The sequence below is a fragment of the Larimichthys crocea genome, chromosome IX, assembly GCF_000972845.2.
Source record: "Larimichthys crocea isolate SSNF chromosome IX, L_crocea_2.0, whole genome shotgun sequence".
Taxonomy (NCBI): Eukaryota; Metazoa; Chordata; class Actinopteri; family Sciaenidae; genus Larimichthys; species Larimichthys crocea.
Genome location: NC_040019.1, coordinates 10809403 through 10833948, shown reverse-complemented (window position 1 = coordinate 10833948; position 24546 = coordinate 10809403). Strand labels below are relative to the sequence as shown.

Genomic DNA, 24546 nt, shown 5'->3' with positions numbered 1-24546 from the left:
CCGATGTGTTTCTTCTCTGGTGCCCTCCAGTCTCCAAATTTTACATTTTGTCACTGGCAGCATATCATCAAAACACATGGTATATATATATACACAATATACACTATATCACAGATAAAACTAATTTACTGTGGCCATGCTTTAAAGGAACTGACATTTTGGGAAATTTCACTTTCTAGCTCAGACTTAAGATGAGACGACTGTAACGATGGGAAGCAGGGATGAAAAGCTAGCTTTTCTCTATCCGAAGATTTAAAAAAAAATACACCTACCAGCACCTCTAAAGCACACTAATTAACCGGTTACTAATTGTTGTTTATATCTGTACAAAAACTCACTGAACACGCTTACCTTTTGACTTGGAAGGCTAACCAGATGTTTGCCGTAGCTTCATATTTATTGTACTCATGAGAGTTACGTGTGGTATCTATCTTGTCATCAAATTATTATGACCCCATTTCCCAAAATGTTGAACTACTCCTCGAACATACCATATACTAATAATATTGTTATTAAGCTCATTTAAGGTGACGGTCATGAAGAAGTCATTTTTCATGTGAAAACATTAACGGTTTCAGGCTTACATATGCGAACACTTGCTGCCTTTCCATGCGTAAAAGGTCAGTAAACTGAATCATTTTGTGGTTGCGACTGTTGGTCAGACAAAAGACATTTGAAGTTGTCTCCAATTGTGAGATCACCACTGAGGTTGGAAGGAAATACATTACCTCATGGGAAAGAACATCAGGTCATAACGGTCATACCAGAAGTAGAAGCACCCACTCGGTTTCTGACTCCCACAGGTGACAGCATTATGGTGAAATACAAACTTTGACTAAAGTTGGGTCTAGAAAGATGTGGTGAAAGAAGAAAGATGTGTGCGCACCATCAGCTGGTAACATATTTGTCCCAAACATGATTTAGATATGTTTTCGTCAAAATAAATGTCATGCCTTTCACACGTACTCACACAAAGCTGTTGATGTGTGGATATGCAAACGTTTGCTGGCAATATTTCAGACATAGTAGGCATTGAGAACCCGCGCATATACACACACACACACACGAGTTGTGGCTGTCACAACACCAAGGATCACGCTGACACGATCATGTTGATGAGCCAAACAGCATGTGAGTGAGATTGAGTGTCCATGCTACAGTACAGTATGTGTCATGACAGAGGAATGGTGGCGGGGGTATACAAAGCTCCTCTTGAGGAAAACTGTTGAGATTTGTTGTTTTTCCAGGCAGAACAGCAAATCGAATGAACATTTAGATAGATTCTCTACATGACTAAAAATAAATATTTATATTTTTAGTTGATCCAACCTTAGTCTATATTGTCAAATCAATAGCTGGTATTATCATCTCTCTTCAGGATACATTTAATCTTTAAATTTTTACTTCCTGGAAAAACTTCAAGTTCAAAGTGTATTATTAAGTTAAATTAACTATTGTTTATGTGTTATGTGTTCTTTTTTTTTTGGGACAAAATATAAATAATACTCCATTTCTTGATGGTGTTTGGGTTTATCAAACTACAAATGACAATTACTTAATTGTGAGGATGATGTCTAGGATGCATTTTATGTTCAGCAAAGGGTGTTCAAATTACATTTTTAATTCAAATTAAATAAACCATAGAGTTAAACTCCTAAAATTCACCGTCATTGACTGGCCTATTGTTATATTATTATATATTGGTTGTTTTGTGTGACTTACTTTGTAACATTAGTTTAAAAAAGTAGTAAACAAATAAAGCTAATTATTACTAATTAACTAATTGTGTACTCGATGAGCACTTGAGGTTATCTAGAATCCATGCGATACCTGGCATGAATCCACAGATGAAATACTTGTCCTCTGACCACTGAATGCCTCTGTCATTACAACCTGACACTAGACGTGACAGCGGGGTTATTGTATGCGCAGGTTGACATTCCAGAGAGGCCAGTAGAGGTGCAGCAGAATCTGAGGGCAAGAAAAGGAAGCCCTTTCTCACCGTGTGGCTCACACACCCACACACACAAACGAGATGTTTTCCACATCCCAGGGCTATTTGTAAGACTATTCTGGCTCCTGGAAAGGGGAAGTGAATGTTGGCTGGACGTGTGGAACGTAGCCGGGGATTTTGGATTATGCAGCCCTGCCGTACAGTAGCTGGAGGTGATGACTGGGAAAAAGAGACATGTTATTGTTTTTGCTTGGATGCAAGTATTATGAATGTATGAACGTGGGATGGTAATTGTTATGATAAATATGATCGCCTGAGAAACAGTAAACATCCACAATGCACAATAAAGCTTTGAAGACAAGCCAACGGTAGAGGAAGCACTCATATCCTTTACTTAAGTCAAAGTATCAGTACAACAATATAATAATACTTTATTACAAGTAAGTCGTAAAAGGTAGTGTAGAAAATTATACTCAGTATAAAAGTATTAGAAGTAGTGGTTCAGCAGTAAAGTGTCACCTGTGACTGATAATATTATATTTGACATGATTTGATTGTTAATGCAGATGCATCAATATGTAAATGACAAAACATTTTACTGCTGTTGATGTTTTTTGGTCAAGTATTTGATATCTATAGACAGATTTGACATCTTAAGGCCTTAAACAGTTTACATCTTTACCATGTGTTGTATTTTATGATCTTATCATATATTTCGTTATGTAAAATTGTAATAAACAAAGTAACCACAAACTAATGGGGTCAGATAAATGTAGCGGAATAGAAAGTGTAGTGGTATGGAAGTTGGAAGTAGCATAAATTGAAAATAAAAATGAACTTCGAGTAAATGTACACTCTAAACACTGCCACGAGCTAACAAGTGAAACATGACAGCCAGTCATGTGTTTTATTAGGAACAAATAAAAATCCCCTGCCACATACATTATTGTACTGGCTACAGAACTGAAAGTGCCAGCACAAAGGAGAGATCCTTACAGCCAAATATACACAACCAGCACACTTCGCATCAAGTCTCTCACACACTCACTCACGCACACACACACAAACACATCCAGAGATGGGATATTCTGTACTGGCATGATGTGCATGCGATTTTGGCCACAGAGTACGTCCCAATCCAATACTAATGCTTTTCTATATAACACTGCTGCAGAGTGCACTCTTAATAAATAAATAAATAAATAAATAAATCAGGAACAGTAGACCCCAAAATTTGTGAATGACTTAAAATGCAATTTATGTTTTATCCATTTGATATTGATACTTGTTAATGATTACCTTCGAACATTTGACATAAGTCAAAAAATAAGTTCTGGAGGTCGTCCATACTCTTGATTGCGAACCACTCTACTTCAGTTCAACTGAAGTTTGCAGTGATTGTGGTTTGAGTGTTTTATGTTACAGTGTGGTCTCTCTTAAAAACCACTGGCCCTGAAAGTGGAAAATGGTAATTTAAGTGCCCTGCCAGTTGTCTCGGGGGCTATCCCAGACCGAGGAGGGTATTGTTAGTGGATGGCCTCATTAGACCAAGAAACAACTGGGCATCAGTGGCCTGGCATCACTGCTGCATGACTCTGTCTGGCAGCACTTTGGGATACACCACCGTTTGAAAGTTTTGAATGTACCAGCTTGATTCGGTACAGTAAGATGGCTGAGGGGAGTACTCTCGTGTTTCATGATTTTAGGTTGTAGAAATTCATCTTTACAAATAATACAATGTTTTGTTCTCAATGGTTCAGCCAGACTGACAACTGAAAGGGCTCAGAGAAACAAGGATGAGCAAAGCTTAAACGAAGAAATCACCAGTTATTGGTAAAAAAAAAAATTCAACGCTTAACATTTAAAGAAAGGCAGGGATGGCTGGAATTAACAGGAATACAATTGGATCACTATGAACTGACGAAGTACAATTTAAACCTGTTTAATCTAACCTCAAAGTAGATTGTAGTAGACCCAAAGAAAAAACTGGAACCCCTTGACTCAATCAAGTGTGTAGGAGAAACTATGGTGGCTGACCACATGAGGATAACTGAAGTCAGAAACGGCTAAGGGATGTGATGAAGACAAAGACAGAAACTGTGGCAATCACTCCGCAGCTCTGTGTCTCTGACCTTACTGTGTCCCAGTGCCAACACGTATCCGATCCCAAGCACACCAGACAAACGCAGTTGACCCCATCTTTCTGTTGGCCCTAACTGAATGAACGGAAACAGCAACTCTTGGCTCAGAAACTATACAATGAGGAAGCCATCTTGGATAGTGCAACAAGGCCCAATCTTAGCTGAAACACTACGAGAGGTGAAACGCAAGCATGGCTGAAAAGCAAAGAGGGGAAGGAAAGAGGAAGACACTGTGACTCAAACACTATGAAAGATGGAAGACATTTTGGCTCAGAAAGCAGGGAAGGAAGAGAGGAGGGTAACATCAGTGACCTAGAGTGAACTCTGTCACCCTAATGAATCACAAATCACCTTGGAGAACACAATGCAGAATGTCTTGTCGCCTGCAATGGCAGACACAGCTGTAAAATGAATCTACAGATTTTTCCCCCCTTTCATTGACCCCAGACACATCATATGCAGAAGTAACAGCATATATATTTATATATATCCTCACTACAGAAGCACTCTGCACCTTCAATCCTTGAACTACACTCCTAGAGTTAGTCAGATCAAATGGACATTTAACTAAGTTACACTCTTTATAGTACAAAATTCATCCTTTATGTCCTGTTAGGTAGGGTTCTGTTCACAGCCCTCTTAGAGGGGAAAACATTATTACAGCAACTAACAACTCTGCAAGTACACATAGGGACATGAGTATTGTTTTAGGATATACTTAAATTTAAAAAAATGGACCTATCTTTTAAGTTGAGCTTAAAAGCAGCTGAAGTTTGAAACTAAGAAACAGCCTTAGAAATAACTTTAAATCACTTTGCTTCACATGCCGAATCTGTTATTGTTGTACATACATTTGACCACCAGGAGTCAGTATAACTTTATTTTATACATTTTGTGTTCTCTTGAGTGTGACAACTTCAACATCTCACCTCTAGGTGTCACCAAAGGTTCATTTATAAACAACCAGTTTAATTTCTAACATAAATGTAATCTATACAGGCTGATCTCATATGTATTTGTTGTTCTTTAAAAAAATATATATATATATATAACCTATATTATATACATATATATATTCTAAGGACAGCAGGAAAGCTCTTTTTTTTTCTCTGAACCTCACTACAGCACCCACACTCTGTACACTGAACTTGTTTTTCTTCTAGTACACCAATAGGTGTCGCTGTCTAACAACTAATAAATGATAGGGTTGCTGTTCAGGTGAGAGAGGCTTTTCATCTGCAGAGTTAAATTGGTCAAATAATCTACACAGAAGCATTTAGTTTCACCGAAAGAGAAAAATCTGTGACTTACAGAGCGCAGATGGGGTAGGAACCTCTCTATGTCGTTCATGTCTATGCCGTCATCTTCCTCAAACTTGTTTTTGCTCATGCTGAAAGAGAAGAAGCCAGAGAGAAAGAGAGCAAGTGTATTAATAAGTGGCGATTCTTAAGCTATAACTGAGACAGTATAGGATAATCAAAACAATACTGAAACAGAGCAGGACAGCATCAGTAGAACTGCATACTGTAGATTAAAAACTCAAGACCCAAAGCCCAGATCTTACCCCTCTCTGTCGATGTGGGGCAGGTGTTTTGGCATTCCTCTTAGGTGTTTCCTGTGGAAGTGGCTGAAGTCCAGCTTCTCTGGCTGCACGTCCCAACCTGCACCTCTACAACAAAGAGACAACAAGACAGATTAGAGGTTAGAGCAAGCATCCAAGCTTACAAATAAGAAACACAGCGACGGCCTCAACAACAGCTTCCACATTTTACATGACTAAACAATCCCATTTCAAATTTAATTTGACTGGTTGTTACTGGACGGGGATCACTTCAAACTACTGAGATAACCACACATAAAAACACACATAGTGTGTAGAAGCTGATTGAGAAAATAGGTTTCAGTGTCTTCCATTTTCAACATCTGAATACTGAAGGAGAGAACGTCACACGCTGGTCTTTGTCTCGTCTTTCTAGCTGATGTCCAAAATAGAAAATGCATGTGAGTTGCTAGCCATCTCAGTCATCTTGTATTACATCAGAGTGCATGTAATTGTGTGTCTGAGCGGCGGAGGATAACCATCGATCATGGAATTTGTTCTTTTTTACTTGTTGGCTTTAAATTACATCAAACGCGTGCCAAGTTGGGTCTGGGAGGTGGTGATGTGTGGGCGGCAGCTACATTTAATAAAAGGCTCTATCAATCACTGACCACACGAGGCAACAATAGACTTGAGTCACAGCTAGATGAGGTTGGTTGACGAGACACTTGCCTCATTCACTGCAATAAATAAAAGAATATATATGATCCAATGTCGTGCTCAAGGACACTTCAGCAGAGCTGTCCATCAAGCCACTAACCCTACATTAAGTGGCTGACTCTACAACCTCAGCCAACTGAGTTAAAACTGGTCCAATGCATAACACTTTCTTTTTTGAGACTCAGCAAAGCTTTCAATTGTAAGGGCCATTGCTTTCACACCCATTTTAACCAGAATGGCAGAAATGACTCCTCATTAACACCCTGTTGATTCAATATGCAATTCATACTAAACTTCACATCCGCCTGCATGCAGGCACAGTTACGGTGCTTACATCATCCTACTGTGCCGGCTGCTTCACTGTGTGTGCTTGGATGTGCCAACGTGGCCGGATCTTAGGTAGCTGAAGCTGCTGTGCGGCTGTTACCATGGCAACCCATTCTTCCTCCAGTGTAACTGATTTATGTCTCACTCATTTCCTTTTTTTTTTTTCTTTCTTCCCCACCTCTAACTTTGAGGTCAAACGTTTGTTTGAGAAGTCACTTTGTCACAGGGATGTTTTTTTTTAGGATGTTGACACAGACCTCACTTGCATAAGCCCAACAAGGTTTCAAGCATGGAGGCTCTGTGTGGAGTTAATATTAACGTGGCTGTTGTAAAAGACTGAAACAGAACACTTTTCATCACTTGGCAACTCCACAGTTCAACAGTTCAGCTTCTTGATTAACTTTCGGGATGAAGATACAGAGCTGGCTGAGCCAACTTGCTGAAGGATATTTTATTTTAATGTCTCTAACTGTATTTCATGTTGGTATATTTAGGCTAACCTATCTAAGAAAAGTAAAGACAGTAAGAAGAGCAACTGAAGACAAACAAAAAGGACTATTACAAAGTATGAGAGCAGGAGGCAAAGACTAAGACTCAATGTGTCTCTAAATCAGTCTTATGACCCTCCAGAAACTATGGTTGGAATTCAGACCCACTAGACTGTACAACATATTAGATTTATATAACAGCAAGGCACCTACCCGTGTGAGTCCATTGTGTTGGCAGCCCATATGTCTGTTCCCAGGATGTCAAAGGAGCCATCTCTGTTCCCATTCTAGACCGCACACAAAGAATAAGACAGAACATTTCAGTTCGACTTGAAAACAACTCTTACAGAACCATCATCTAAGCTCACTTAGCTTGTATTTAAAATCTATAAACAGCCACACTACTGGAACTGCTTTGTATGTAGTATTTTGGAGAATAAGTAAGTAAGCTCGAAAGAAATGAAAAGAAAACAGTAGGTTTCTAGCAGATTTAGATTTAGCAATTGTGATGATGACGAGTACCATAGCTCTTTAGTATGTGACAACCGCACTTCCAGAAACCAGTGAGTGAAAAAGTAAAAAAAATAAATAAATAGATCCTACACTTCCCATAATGCAACCCAATAGTGTCTGTCAGACATTCTTCCCTGGTGAATACACACATCTTTCCCTGATGACTACACTATGACATCACTACAGAATCATTGGAGAGTTTTTTTAAGCACCTTCCAAAGCCACAGAAGACATTATACTGTTAACTGTTCACAGACTGAGTAGTGCTGCTCATGATGATGGTGAAGATCTGATTTGTGCTGAAGATTCCCAAGTGAACAATACACTGAGCGTGACATAGCCATAGCATTAGTCCATCAAAGTCTACCAAGATGTTCCCTTTCATTTCTTTGAGAGATGATCAAGCCAGCAGACAAGTACACACAGAGATGCATCTTTACCTTGGCAGGGCCTTTGAACTGGTTGTTTCTGCCTCTGCTGCCAGAGCGTGAGCCAGATCCTGGTCTAGACCCCGAGCTGGGCCTGGAACCTGTACTGCCGTTACTGCTGTGTTCCCACTCATCCTGCAGAGTTGAGAGAGGGGATACAAGAAAAGGACAGAGTCTGTTTTATTCAGAATTTTATGCGTTTTATTTTCTGTCTGGTTATTAACAGAGGAAACCACAGCTACAACTAAAGAGGTCTCCAACACTTAATCTTTGAGTAAAACTGGGTGGTCTAAATTGAAGTGTGTGTTCATGGTGTTTATCTATCACATTAGCTGATATTAATAATGTTACAAACCATGTTCAACCCACTTTAACCAACGGCTAGGGTGCCATTTCTCCTTCTTTTAGACTTATTTTGTGTGCATATTAAGTGTAACAACAACCTGTATTGTTCATAATCTGGTGAACACCGTGGTTGTTGAGCTGAGATAATAGCACCAAGTTTTGTTTCTGTTATAGCTGAATTGTCACAATCACAATCACAATGCTTGTTTCGTTGCCACAGGCTGAATACCATAGTTTCAGAAGCTGAATGTTTAAAAAAAAAAAAGCTCATTCTGCTGCACTGAAAATGAACTTTATGTATTGATATAAATAATGACATTTCAAGTCTAGTCTCTTTCTTTCTTCTTTCATATTTTGGATCACTCTTCTCTTTGAACCTCTCACACATACTGTTTCTCCCTCAACACTCACTCTGACTTCCTGGCGAATCATACCAGTAAATCTCTCAGGAGCTATCAGTCGAAATTGCTGCAGACCGTGGGGTCATAAGAGAGCAGAGCAGCACACACACACTGATATTTAGCAGACTGACTGATAATTCATTTAGGGTTATTCAATTACTGAATATATTCTGACAGCATCCCATGTCAGTCATTAAGAACATACTTTGTCTGCAGCTATCACAAGCAAGCAGATGAACTGTGAATTGCTTCAGGCTGGTGTTATAGTCTCTTCTAATCATACACTTGAGCAGCTGATGGAGTGGAAAAGACTAATCTGAACATACAGAACTGAGAGCAGAGCAAACGTTCGCTTTAGTTTTAATGAATGTGATGCTCCAGTGACCAGAGGGGTCCACACAAGCAAACAAGAAGAGCGTCTTCATCAGTGTCTGCACACCAGTAACCACCAATTTGTGAGATGTATATCCTAAAACCAACCAAAACTCTCCATGCTGAGGCTAGTGAGGAGACAGGAGCTGCTTTCATGGGTTAGATGAATGAACCTGACTTTAGAGGATGGACATGGTCTGAAATGTGCAAATATATCTGTCAAAAAAGCTAGCTATAATTGCGCTTAAGTCTGATTTATACTAGTGTTGTTTTAACAGTCCAAAGAAAAGTCCACGTTGTAGGTATTATGTTTATTAACCAAAGAAAACAACGAATTTAAATGGACATAATGTAACTATTAGACGAAACTATACAATATGACATGATAATAAGTGAAGCATGATAATCCATAGTGATGCGGTCAATAGATAATACCGGAGCCTGTCACCCTCTTTGTCCAAACTCCCCACACCAATGCACAGGTAAGATACATCTACAACCATACCACCTGTGCAAATTACCGGAAGTAAAAGTGACCTACAAAACATGTGCGATCTAAACAAATAAACAGCGCAAACTATATGTACATGTTTTGGCTCCAGCGCCCATGTTAACTAAGTTGAGTTAGCTAAGTAAGTTTTTAAGCCATAATCCAAATAAGTTCAAAACACAAAACTGGAACCTGCTATAAAATGACTGACACGATTTAATGCAGAGGACTAGGAACGACATGATTTCAATTATTATTTTCTGATAATGTAGGATGATCAGAAAGATGATCATGTCGGATTGCTTACATCGGTAAGCAATGTTAAAAACTGCATTAAGTAGCTGGCTACCAACAAGCATTGCACGGTGCAATAGTGTGCTATAGAGTGCAGCCAGGTTCTCTACTTATAAGCACATGATCAGCTGTGAAACATAAAACGCTGATCTACATGTCAAATGTGTTTGTGTACAATGCAACAAACCAATGTTCCATCTTTCACTACGGTTATTGTGCAAACATTTATCTTAAATAAAGACTGCATTTCATTCAAAAAACATTTCTGAGTTAGAGACTGAAAGGTCTATCTCCCAATCTTTTCTCCCCCCACTACAGCCCTTGCGCGGAATCATGACTGTGCTCTGCGAACTAGACCTACTTGGATTGATGGATATTCAATTCATTAATTAAGATAAACCTAAAAAGCTGTGAAATAGGCACAACGCCGACACTCACTGGCTTGAATGAGCCTCTCCCCCGTGAAGATGTCCAGCTGCCATCTTTCTTGTTGTTGCAGTCATCCGTCCACTGGAGGAGACAAATGTAGGGAGAAGGTGTAGGTAAGGTGTAGGTAAGGTGTAAGTAACAGTAAGTAACACAGCAAGTTTCTCTGTTTTTTTTTCTTTGCGATTTAAAAAATGTTCAGTGCACAGTTGTTTATATAGCTGCAGTGTTGGTGGATCCTCTAAATTTGTGTTGGTTTACATGTACATCACAACAACAGTAGTGTCTAATTCAGGCTGTGCCCCGCAAGCCTATACCAAACACAACCACTGCTGCTAACAGATATGGGACTAATGAAAGCATCCGTTTAAGTAACAAGGCTCTGACCTGCGGCACCTTGCTACCATTGTCCAATTCCAAGTCCCCATCTGCCTTGTCTCCCAGAAGCCCCTGCACCTGGTACTCCAGCACGTAGCTGTCGATGAAGCGCTCCAGCTCTTCTATCTCCTGGGAGCGTGTGCTGCCTGCTTCAGACGATGCGGACGCCACCGAAGAGTTCTCCATAGCAACCGGCGCAGATATGGGTGGAAGGGGGAGGCGGAGGGGAAGGGAGGGAGGAAAGTGACCTGTGCGGGAAGGAAGAGAACGACAAAGGGAGAAGAGTGAGTGACAAGGAGTATCCATGTTTGAGCATTTTCTCCTGTGAACAGAGAGCTGGACTATGTTTACAGTAAGATCTCCAACATTAAAGTAACAATTTGTCAAACAGACCTAAGGCTAACCAAGATGAGATTGTTTACATTTTATATTGCTAAAATAGTTATGACAGTGGTCTTTATGCTGTCAAAAAACACTCACATAAGACATCCAATCCATCTTTTGAAATAACCTCTGACTCATCTCTGCTAATTTATCTGTTCAAACTCCCTCTGGTGTCACCATTCATCCATTTACCTCTTTTGTTTTTCCACCTCTTCCCTGCAGTCTATCTCTCTCCTGTCAGTGTAGTTTGTGTGTAAGATCACCTGATCCCCCCCCGGCCAACAGGGAAGCAGCTTCCTGTCTGTCTGTCTATTGCTACTAAGCTCCTTTACATCATGGCTTGATTACCAGCCATGCAAAGAGGATTTATGGCCCTGGAGCACGCAGAATGGTATCTGCTGAGCCTTGGGGACTTGCTGGGGAGCCCGGTGCATTTGCAGCCAGCAAGTTGGGCACTTCAAACCCTCTGTTTTGGTTTAGGACATGAGGGACTTTCTTAAAAAATATTGAGATCACACCAACTATTTCCACAGAAAAAAATTATCTATAGTCCGTTTTTAATACCCTCAATACTAATGCTCGACCGGAAGATCAGACCTCAGGGTCAGCCACAGGACAGCACCATGTTGAGACTGGAACCTGAACCTCTTGTTCAAGGATATTTTAGCACATCAGAACCTTGCTACCTTTCACTACCTTGCTGCTTTTCTTTGTTTACATTTATGACTAATGCTTTAATCTCTGCATACTACGTAGTGGGGTCAACATGTCCTAATCTGACCTCCTGTAGTATTAGTAGTATAATCTATCCATCCATCCATTGATGCTGGGGCTTTGATTAGCCTGGTGATTTACAGCGCATCAGCGCTCACACTAGCTGCTTTGTAGACATACTTTACCCTCAGGAAAACACAACAAATAGAACATGTGATGCAGAATAATCACAAGTAATTACACATGTAAAAAGCATTATTATACTGTGTACTAATTTATTTGTATTAAAGTTTAGATGTGTCTCCTTTATTCATTTAATTCATTACTTGTTCTTCCTGTTGTTACACTTGAAGACAAATTTAAAAATTGCACTTAAGGGTTAATAGAAATTTGAGAGCAGAAGACAACATTCAACTGGCCTAGTTTTTGTTTCCTGTTCCTCCTGGATCATGTGCTGCCCCAAAAAAATCAGACCATTCATGTCACAACACCAACCGCTGCCCCAGCTCGGCTTCAAAAAGAAAGAAATAAAAATAAAAAGAGAGATCTTGTCCAATCATTCAAGTGAGGCCACTCTCCAGTACAGCAAGCCTGCTTATCAGACCGAATTGCCAGTAAATATCACTTGATTCATTTATCTTTGTCGGGAGCGATTAAGTGGTCTTAGGATCACCACTAAAAAGGGTTGCACCGTGTCAAACTATGCTGTTTTATTTGCGTTTCTGTCACCAGTTTGAAGAGGATCTCTGGAGTCGAAGTCAAAGCTCGGCCCGACCCGCCTACAAGCAGGTTGCAGTGACAATGGATGAGCTTCCAGTGATGATTCAATGACTTGTTTAAATCGGCTGTGTGTAGCAGATACTTCGTAACAACAGACTGAAAATCTGTAATAAGTAGCTGGCTACCAACAACTATTGCACAGTGCAATAGAGCGCACTACTTCTAATTACTGGCCACATGCTAAAAAAAAAAAAAAAAATAGGGGGCTGGGAACCACAGCTTTAGCAGCTGCCCACCAGCAGCAATTTATTATGTTCATTTCAGTAAAGATTTCTGCAGCATACTACTGAGACTTTGACATAACATTGTTGCAGTTACCCCTTCATATTCTGTTGATAATTAGTACTTTATTTTGTGATTGTTTTTAAACATTCGTGCACTATAATTCTATCCCGATCCTACAAACTGCCCTTTAAGAATCACTGACTCAAGACAAGCATGTCATCAGTTAAAGACAAACAGAGATGTAATGGAGATGCAAACACCCGGTGTGCTGGGCCTGACGTGCCAAGTCAAACCGAGTCATAACAAGCTAGCACGTGTATGGAAAAGGCCTCCTGACAGATCTGTGTACAGTCAGCAGGCAAACAAATCTCCACCAAGAACATGTGGAAACTCACACACAAATGTTACCGGTTTAGGATATACCCCTTTACACTGTAATACACTTCAATGCAAAAGCCCTGCACTAAATCTCGGAGAGGTTTTTATTATAGAAACATTGATAACACTGCATGGCCCTTAAGCTCCATTAATTACAACACAGTTTAAATGAATGGAGAAGCAGTCAGTAATAGTAGTCTGGATGTTTACAACACATTGATGCATACTGGTAGTGGTTGCAGCTCAGTTGGATGTCCTACTGTTGTCCTTGACATGTAGTGTAGAATTACTGCCGGAGGGGAAACTTCTGCCAACAGCTATTGACCCATCAATTAATGCAACCCATCGAGTTCTCTATCTTTTTGTCTTAGTGTTGAGGATTTTTATTTTTTATTTCAGCCTTTTAGATCCAAACCAGGCATGTTCATGCATTATAGTCACCCCTAATAACATCATCGTCAATACCCAAAGTAAACACTGCTTCTGTGTTTTTATCGCAGACCTGACTCAAAGTCCTATCTGCTGTGTTTCATAACACATCGCTTCAAACCTGCAGTGCTCTTTGAAAGAAGTTATCTGGTGGTTACGTTTGCTTTGCTTTCACACTGTGGGTTTATCTCTGCTTCTCACAGTAACATCAGTGCTCATCTGATGCAGGTGAAAGATATTTGCCTTCCTTTATAACAGCTTGATGTTCCAGGGAGGCACATATTTGGGTTGTGAGAGTCAACAACCCAAACTACCATCATCCCCCGGAGGCTGCAAGAGACAAGCAGAGAGGTTGGGGCTGGAACTAAAGCAAGGATTTCATCTGGCCCAGACAAAGAAAAGGCTACTGTATTAAGTGTACATGGTGGGAAACAAACACAAGTAAGGACAGCAGGCTGTGACTAAACAGAGTAACAGACTCTGCAAGGTCAGGAGCACAAATAGCATCACAAGGGATCTCACAGCTACCAAACATAACTCTCGTCTTGCCGATACACACACACTTTAAGAAAAAGCAATATGGGCTCTCAAATTACAAGATACTGATGCAAATGATGACACAAACGATGATGCTGTTTGCATTTAATTCCGCTAGGCCTTTCCCTCCAAGCTCAAAACAGAAAGGCAGAATGACTTAAGGCTGCAAGTAACAATTATATCCATAAACTAAATTTTTTATTGGAAATTCAAACATTTGCTCAAACATGGTTAATATTCAAAATATGAAGACCTGTTAAAATTCTACGTTTTACAGTCTATAATGTATAATTGTACTCCTGTAGAAAGTGCTCCACTATCAGCTTGACTTATTCCATGCCCTATTAACCTATTATCAGTATACTAAGCTAGTAATGTTATGTTGTTTGCCACAAAGGTGGAAGACACAAGTCGTCCTAAGTGGACAGTTAACGAGGCATCTGAGACGTTGTGGAAGTCCAGAAATACCCACCCTTGCATGAGGCAGCGGAGGAAGGACAGATGAGCTGAGCAACGGCAAGCGTACATCCTAGTCTGACTGCCTGCTATGCTGCACACTCAGCTTCAGCGAGCAGTTTGCCAGAAGCTGATAAAAAAATGGTGTCTCCGATATGACAGCAAGATTTATACGCAACGATATGCTGCCGACTGGTGTGGTCAGAGTGAGTGTCTTAATCTTTAGTATGGTCTTTATTTTTTCCTATTTACCGTCATACAGTTGTCTTATGTGTTTTGAGATTATTACCTTCTGCATTGTTTGAACTTGATTTCTGAAAAAAAAGTTCCTCATCTCTGTTTCAGCCTAGAGGCTTGAGGCTGCTACTAGCATAACAGACCTGAATCTCTGACAAAACTGTCTGCAGTCAAGCTGCATTGTGGGTAATGTGGGGACCAAGTTTGGGACAAAGAAGATGAATGCGCGGAAGAAAACGAGATGATGTGACTGGTTCCGTTTTTAACTGGCCATTCTGAGGCCTGCGATCTTATACAGGTGCTAAATCAGGTTGTTTGGACTATTAAATGTCAGGAAACACAAAGAAACGCTCATCATGATTTCTCAAAGCCTATTGTGACATACCGGGTTGTCGCACCATCAGTCTAAAACACAAAGATACCTGATTTAATGTCACAGAAGACAAAGAAAAAATAATAAAACATATTCACGACTAAGGAAACGGCTTAAATGATCAAAATACTTACTATTTTCTGTCGATTGGTTATTCATTTAATTAACTAATTGTCACAGGACTGGAGTGAGAACCAAAGCCTAAAACAAACCGCAGACCAAGACGGAGTCAGTCGGACAGACAATAGTCATGGTCTGATGAAGCAATTTGCTGCAGTGGTCATCACGCTGTGAACATTTTCATGTGGGCTGTCTGTGGGTTGTAGCATTAGGCCTTTGTCTTTCTCTCTCCTTTCCCTTCTCAAACCACATGTTTCAGTCCTCCTTCCCACACAGCTCACAACTCCTCCCCTGCTCCTTCCTGTCTCCACCCTTTTCGCTCCCTTCTCCCTCAGTTCTACCAGCTGTTCTAACAAAGACCTGCTGGCCACACCGTCGCGGCCAGTTTCATTGTTGTCCTGTAGAAGAAGAAGTGGCATATCAGTATCCAGCGCTTGTGGACATCAAAGTTGACTTTTACCCTTTTGAAAATATCTCGCTCGGACAACATCGTAAATCTCCCCTAGGGTCATTAAATGGACTAGTGTGCTTGCTCAAACATTGTTATGTATGTTGTCGTAAGTAGGCTGGTTGTTAGGCTGACAAGGTTTATTAGGTACAACTGGCTACATTAGAAACAGTGCTGTTTAGGTGTACTGTCTTATATTGAGTGCTGTTTCTAGCTCAAGTCTACCTTACGGATATAAATAGGGTGAAATTATAAGAAACACTGAAATGTAGTATCATTCGGCAGTGCTGTAACTGTAGCAGACAAAATGATGATTAAAAACAAACAAGTTTTAACAAAGACTGAACGTAAACTTAACGAAGGTAGAACTTATTGCAGGGTTGCTGTGTTAAACTGCATTACTTTTAGATTTAGTTTGGCCTATCTGTGCTGGCAGCTGTGTGTATCTGAGCCACTGAACTATTCCAGAGATGTGAGCAATGATTCACAGGTCTGGAAACCAGGCTAAGAATATACAGAGTAGGTTATTAAGTCGACTGAATGGTGCACTAAAACTAGGAGCTGGGAAACCATTGACAGCCAGTGACACTACAGGCCAGCAGGGATAGATCAAGACTGTAAAATGCAAAGCAGCATGTACTACAGTATAACCGAGCTGAAGAGTGTGCCCGAAGCCCAGCGCCATCCAGGCGGATACTAAAACTGGCCAGACAGACACAGCATGGCACTGGACAGCACACTGTTTCTTTGTCTGAGAGGCAAATCATGATAGGAAAAATCGCCAAAACAGCAGACAGAAGATTGATTGCAAATGGGGGGGGTGGACATGACTTTTAAATACTGCAGTAATCTTTACTTTTATTTCTGCATGACACACAGTAGGCAGTTCAGAAGACAAGTTCATGTTGAGTCTTCAACTAGGTAGGTACAGAGGGGACAATGGGGCTAGGTACGGCAACTTTTTCCTCCTTTCCCTTTAAGCAAGGTCAGAAATGTTATAGTCGAAGTATGTGCTGTGTTTCTAAAAAAATGAGATGCATTTCTACTCTCAAGTTTCATGCCTAAAAAAAATCAAGGCAACATAAAGCATAACAACCGTGTAAACCGTAACACCTGGGGTTCAAAGACTACCACAAGAGAAGACACCTGAAGTCTCCTGACAAACCACACTGGCTGTATCATGGCGTAGTAAAAACCACACAATATACATCATACACAAACTAAAACAAGCTATAGTTACAACCCAAACAGAGCACGACATGAGACGCAGTCTATACAAGCCAATGTTCCCACCCCATGCAGCGAGAGCTGCTAATACGTCTAATCTACGTCTAATACGTCTAAAGTTTTTCCTCACTCGAACCGAGGGTCTAAGGACAGAGGGTGTCACTCCCTGTACAGATTGTAAAGCCCTCGGAGGCAAATATACTTTGTGACTTTGGGCTATACAAATAAAATTGATTTGATTTAATCTGGTCTACTACTGACTGGCTTAACAAACTCACACTTGGTTTATATAATTTGGAGTAATCTATATCGGAGAGCAGAAAAGCGGCATGGTGTGTTTGAGTCTAATTACTATGATATATGTTGACATACTGAGTTTTATTTTGCTGCACGATGCACACAGCAAACAGAAAAAACTATATGCCATGTATACATAAGGATGCATGAACGTGATCATATTATATGAGCAGGTGACAAAGAAGCTGTGCCTCAAAAATGTTGCTAAAATACTGGCAAAGTTTTCAACTCTGTTTCCCACATCCAGAGTGTCATTGAGGTTCCCTTCATCCTCTTTAAAAGCATGCAGAGACTCGGGTGGTACACATACACGATGCAAAGCACTAAACTAGAAAATGTACAATTTGTGTGTGTGTGTAGAGTTAAAATTACTACACCAACTTCAAAAGCAGTCTGCTGTAGTTTCCTGCCGCCCATTCATTGAAACATGCTGCCGTGAGTAAATGTGTTTACTCATACAGCGTGAGCTGAGCGGGCCTCGATCTATGAGCAACACATCAGTAGAAGACGGCCTGTACATACCACAGAGGAGGTCCAAGGGTACGTGCATGTGTATGTGTATGTGTGTGTGTGCACACTTAAAACAATAGCCCCATTGTCCCCTCTATGCCCCTGTAGTGACCTAATAGGAGAGGATTGGGCATGTGCAGTACTGTGGTACAACAATGCTATTCTGTCCACATCCACACACACAAATACAGAATCCTGGCAAACAAGTGAGTGTGTGTAATTCAGCTCACGGGCTTCACAATATGTTTGGAGTGTAGGTAGTTCTGAGGCCTCAAAGCTGAACGGCAACAAAAAGTGAAAGGAGAGGCAACAAAAGGTTGGTCTGCATCAGAGCTGTGGCCATTATTGGTTAGGGTTGAACACGCAAGATGATGACAAAACAAGTAAGTGTGAGAACAAAAGGTCGGCCGTAGAAAGACCACATCTGTGACAATAGTCCTGCAATTGCTTGTTTCCAGAAAATACAGGCTGTGTGATTTGCTAGAGAACTCCCCTGCATTCCTGCACCGAGCTAAAAGGCCTTATGTTCTAGGCCATCACCTGATATCTCTCCTCTCTTCGAAGCTATCGTATGCTTTTCTTCAATCACAAACCCGCGTGATCTCTCTCTCCGGCTCACTCATCCATACACACTCCAGGCACCGTAATGAGCAGCAGCGGTTCCCACTGAAAAGAGGCGAGATTTCTGCTACGCAGGCTGACTCAGGGTGTTCCAGTTTTCTGCAGGCTACTCGCGCTCTCTCCGTAACATGCAGCTGTGTGCGCTCCTCCTCCACATTCTTCAAAACACTGCATGCATGCGTAGAACTGGGTATGCGTCACAGCGCAAAAAACACAAGGGAGGTAAGAGTTACATGGTGCTACTCAAATGAGCCCTGGCATCGTTACTTGTTACCCTGTTACATCGTTACTCTCTGGGATCACTGTTTTATTTCCCCGTCACCATTTGACCTCTGTTCAGAGTTCACGGCCTCATTCATTCATCAATTCGTCACATCAATCCGGCACACATATGTGCTGAGACCGCAGATCACAGGGGTGATGACAGTGCACTAACATCTAAAGATGTTTAGACATCAGCAACACTGGTTTTTCTATTACACTGACGAGGCCATCGTCGTTTTTGTGTTTCTTTGCTCACTAGTTAACTTACGAGAGTAAACTGGACTTTTGATTGCCAATATAGTCAGATGAGCTCCTAAAAATAAAAGGCTATTGATCAACCTATTGATCAACCACCAGCCATGTCACAGATTAAATCACAGAGTAGACCGTCAGTCATCAGGCACAAGGTTTAGATAAAACCTATGATTCATTTATACGCGGACAACAATCTTAGCAAATCGTTACAAAGCAGTATTTCAGCGGATAACCTCGGTGAAGCTGTATGAGACAGTAGTACGTCTTAATGTTTATACCAAATATTACCTGACTGTAATAATGCCTTGTCATGCCACTGAGCACATGTCACATCTTTGCTTTCTGTTATCAGTTTGTTGATTGTACAATCTCACAAGGGTTTTTTTTTTCCTTTTAAGATGAGTTAGTTGATGGTTGTTTAACTCTACCACCAATTGGAAACCTATGAGTTTAGTGGTTCCTTTCATACTTATACCCATACAGGCACCTATATAAATACCCTGAAAAATCCTGCAAGTCTAGGCCTATGTTCAAGCACTTACTTACTCACAAACAATGTGATTGCCCACGTCATACACACATACGTATGTCTAGGCCCATGTAGGATCACAAATAGGGTCATGTTTACATTCCGTCTGCTGACATTTAACATAGAAATAATAGATATTTAAATTAACCTACACATGTTTGACTGTGGCCACCATGTTCACAAAAGAGCTTAGACTTTAGATACCAGGGACTTAACCTAGTTAAATGATAATACAATGAATACAGCATGAGACACTGGCTGAACCTGACTTGCAACTCTGCATGAATTAGCATGTGCCTCTACTTGAGACAGGCGGGCGACTTGGGAAAGGATCACACATTTGTGACGATATCCTTTCACTCAAGGAAGACAGTTTCCTGTCAGCATGATTGAATGCATTCAATTATCAATCCTATTGACGCATTGTCTAGTGAAAAAGCTGCCTGCCTAAGAGAAATCATGCAAATTCGGTCTGCAAAAAAATCGGAAAATCCTCTTAATCAAGTCAGGAGGGCCTCTGTTGTGTGTGTGTGTGTGTGACTTGTGGTGGCACGCAAACATTCCCTCACTGAAGTCACTCTGATCCATTCAGGCTCTGAACAGCGGGAATCTCAGGAATGTTACAAGCACACTGAAGAGCAGTCAGGACTCCTGTAGGATGCACCACTTAAGTTCTGAAAGTTTGTAAACTTTCAGCCTATATAAATGTGTTTATTCCAGCATTCAACGCGGTTCGAGTTTGTCAGATCCTATGTTATATGAGTACCAATGCTTTCCCTCTGCTGTGCCACAGACCATCAGTAGCTGTGATCCAGTCTTTGTTGTTGGGGTCAACAGCTGAGACAGGCTGCAGCAAGCTCAGCTCCTTCCCACACAAACACACACTTAACATCCCCAACAGCCAGTCCTGTCATTCCTGCCCTGCGAGTACAAGCACACTGAGTGTAAACGGTGACCATAAGGATTCAAGCGTGACCACAGCTTTGCCTGTTTTACACCTATAACCACGCCCATGCCGTCTGGGATGCTAGCACTGTGTATACTCGTTAGCCTGGTTTGTTTTGTTTTTTTTTTCATCTTGACAGTACGTTTAAAGCAGCGTTGTTCAAATCCCTTCAGCACCGTGTCCCTGTCAGAGTAACAAAGCCACATCTGGAGGCGCCTCCACACCCCCGGTGCCCGCGTATCACCCGGTATAACAATGGTGACGCAAGCTTTGCGGCTAAGCAGCCGGCTAACGTTAGCTAGCTCTTTAAGTACAACCGTAAACAACAACAGGCCACAAGCTTTTACACATCCGAGCCGCTCAGCCGTCAGCTGGGGCTTCCTCAACAGGTCTGCCAGCTAAAGTCAAGGCATAACCGGGTCACTCACAACGACAAGTCGCCGCGAATCATCCAGCACGTCAAATAAAACTGTTATCTGGTTACCACGGTTATAGCACTCCAACCGACAGACACCTTCACCGGCTTAAAATGAGATAAATCCTCACCCGAAGTGAGACTGGGAACCCGGGATCACCTCCTGAGATCAAATCCGCCGTGTCATGGGTGCGTTTCTCAAAAAGACAACCGGGGAAGAGGATTAACTATCTACTGGAAGCTAACTCCGACGTCCCAGACTGAGGAAAAAGGGAATGCAGGAATGTGACGTTCAGTCCGGTTTGCTGGCAGGGTTGACACGTGCACTCAGGAGGGAGGCATTGTGGGAAATGTGGTTTAGTATTAAAGTGGTTGAGTAGTTAATAACAAACTGGTTTAACTCCTTACAGTATCTAATATTATTGCCTTTTTACGTGCTGGGCAGACAGATTTGATACAGCACAAGGCGATAAACTAAAATTAAATATAAATTAAATAAAAATATATTTTATTCACCTGTTTTAATAAAAACAAGAAAACAAACTTAAACAGCAATTGGAGTCTCACATGCATCTTTGTGTAATTGCCTCCTCAATTGGCATACAGACACAGACATCTATTAATGAATTAATGTGTAAATACATAAACTAATACATACATACATATAGAATATAATACAAAAATAAATTCATGTAGAAATGCATAAATATAGAAAAATAAAAACAAACAGATAGATAAATAAATAAATCGAGAATCACATGTAGAAATACAGAAATAAATATAGAAATGAACAAATGTAGAAATACAGAAGTGGTCTTTTTCATTTTCAAAATGTATTTATTTGTTTATACATTTATATACATTTATAATATACATTTTTTTATTTATATAATTTTCTTACAAACTTTATACAAATAGTTCTCTATAACAGTGATGTAAATTCTTATTTATTTAAGTTTATTCAAATTGTAAGCTTAAAAAGATTAAACTGTTGAATGTTGACTGTTAAATTTGCATATAATGCCAAACTCTTTAATAGCTGAACATGGGGTGTCCCAAGAGGGCCAGATTTGACAGTGTGAACACTAACATTTTAAAAATGAAAAAATCACCAATAAAAGTTACATACAAATGCACTGTTCTGTAACAAATTTGTTTTCATTGTCACAATTATTATTATTATTTTAATGACAATGTAACCAAATCTAAGCCAATCAGGTATGAACAAATCTAAAAATCAGTTCTTCCTTTCTTTCACATCTGAAGTCAGATAACAGAATAAATTGTATGGAATATGTTAAACTTGCATGAAGTTGATACAAATCTGAACCTCATGTTAATTTTAAACATGGCTTATTATGAGTAATAGTCTCTTAACATTTAAGTTTAAAACTTGCTATTCTTGCTCTTGTCTTTAACCAAATCATTCAGAAAGTAATATATTGTGTCACATCTACAGATATATAACACCAGCAGTTATGTCCTTAAAGGTTCAAATGCTTCGTTATGTCAACCATAAAAGTCAAATCTTCCAGTCATACAGTATAATCCAGGCTATAAATAATATATTATAAAAATGGGCCGTACTTTTGACATCCCTGCTCTGGAGCTTTTCTGCATATTCTCACAATTCAAGGTGACAGTCCCTAATGTCACAGCAAACTGCTGGCTGGTTCAGTTAAAGTTCTACAACCACCAGTAGCAGATATTGTTAGTATACTTTGATCACTAACTTGTGGTTATACTTTCCTTTATTTGTCATGTCCACAGGTAAAATGTGTATGAATATTTTCCCCTCTTCTTTCCGTAAATAATAGGTCAGTATTGGCAGAGAGTTATTTGTTGTTAAGTTAATGGAGAGTGAATAGGAATTTTGAGACTACATGTGCAGCTGACTCTTAAAATAAATTTAATTCACATTTCTCAGCCTAAAATCCTCCTCAAATGCCTGTCATAGAATTCCACATATATACATCTAATCCATGAACTGCTGAAAAATCTTTTCAATGCATTTATGACCCCTTGTGGATGATGAGAAAAGTGCAGCTATCTTTTCTTTTCTTTTTTTTTCTCTCTGAAGTGTTAGTGTGTGATTCTGTGGATGTGTACATATTATAAATATACCACTGGGATTCATCAGGGTCCTTAGTCAGTCTGGGAGACATCTGAAAGATACAGCTCAGACAGATTGACTGACAGATAGACCTGTGTGTAAACATGACACAGAGCTTTGAACAGAAAACAGACAGATTAACTAAACTCTGGATTAAAAGGCGGGCAGATAAAGTGGACCTGTAGACAGACAGCTGAGTGGAAAAACTTCCCCCTTGCTCCAGATGGCTACAGAATATGTTCGCCACCACAGTCAGAGGCTAATTAACTACCATGGTGTGATGGATACTCCAGCAGGTTACTACACCCCCCACCCCCTTCTTCTTCTTCTTCTCCTTCCTCTCAGTCTCCCTTTCCTCCCCACTCCCTCGCCCAGATCTATGTCTATCCTTAGTCATCCCATAATTACTTTGTTGTCCTCTTCACATCACCCGCAGCACCGCCCGCCATTCAATGCTCCATTTCCCTCCCATACTGCTGTGAATTTTCTCCATGCAGATGCTCCAGTTCCTGGCAGTTTTTTTTTCCTAACACGAGCTCACCTTTAACTTTATTATGTGTCTAGAAAAAAGGAAACATTTAACATTTGATGTGCCAGAAAGCAGAAATGTCAAAACACTAGAACATATGTAACACAGGAAAATAAGTCACTCTTTGTTTTATAAATAATTGTAAATCGATTATACAGAACTACTGATTTAAGGCTTGTGTGACGCTAAGGTGTAAAAGTTGGTAAGACTCAAAGCAATTTGCACTGTTGCCAAGGAAACCATAATGTTGAACTGCTATATAATTTCAATGTTCTAAAAATGTCAGCACTTATTCTAATATACGCAACACTTTGAGAAGTTGTTCACAAAAACAAATCCATTAGTGTTATTTTTTTACTTAATGTCTTTCCCTGTTCTTAACATAGTGTATCTCAGAGTATCTTTTCTATGGAAATTGTCATTGTTTTAATGTGTTTTACTCAGAAATGTAGAGGATGTGAGCAAGCAAGGTCATACAAATCTTAAAGTATAATGATCTCTTTGTGGGCACTACCAGCGGTTTATGAATACATATGAATTTACACATTCACATAACTCGGTTATGGTACAAGATTTTTTTGTCAGTTTTCTTTTTGTTAAACTGAACCTTGCAGTTGATAATATCCATTTCAATGCCTGTTTGGTGGTGGTACAGTAGAAAGAGAAGAGAAAGAGAAGCAAAAGCTGAAATTGGCCTTGCTCCTCAGGTCGCCCTGCAAACAGCTGAATCCCCACCAGAGGGATGGTACCAAGGCACCAATTAGCAGTGGAGAGGGCGCATGATGATATTTCCGTGTGCTTGTGGCCTCGGCAGCTCCGTCTGTGTGTTATAAAAGGCAAAACCATAAACATGGAATTAGACAGTACAGGCCCCACAGCTCTTAAGGTCAGACTCTCCCCTCCTGTGGCTTGTGAAAGCAATGGTGCGACATAAACAACACC

General features: G+C 40.3%; 1 protein-coding gene across 3 annotated transcripts in view; it reads right to left on the bottom strand.

Moving 5' to 3' along the window:
* Positions 1 to 21296, bottom strand: part of ctif (CBP80/20-dependent translation initiation factor) — a 51058-nt gene extending 29762 nt beyond the window's left edge. For 2 of the 3 annotated variants that reach the window (XR_003462860.1, XM_027282056.1), the window contains exons 1-6: positions 10827 to 11065; positions 10452 to 10523; positions 8124 to 8246; positions 7384 to 7457; positions 5660 to 5764; positions 5407 to 5485 (exon numbers count right to left, since the gene is read on the bottom strand). Coding sequence is in view for 2 of the 3 variants with exons in the window: in XM_027282056.1 (XP_027137857.1) it covers positions 5407 to 5485; positions 5660 to 5764; positions 7384 to 7457; positions 8124 to 8246; positions 10452 to 10523; positions 10827 to 11003 (630 nt within the window). In the remaining variant the exon portion in view is untranslated. Of the gene's footprint in view, positions 1 to 5406; positions 5486 to 5659; positions 5765 to 7383; positions 7458 to 8123; positions 8247 to 10451; positions 10524 to 10826; positions 11066 to 21093 lie in introns of those variants that run through there. The other variant, XM_010742569.3, reaches the window with a different exon arrangement.
* Positions 21297 to 24546: the final 3250 nt, after the last annotated feature.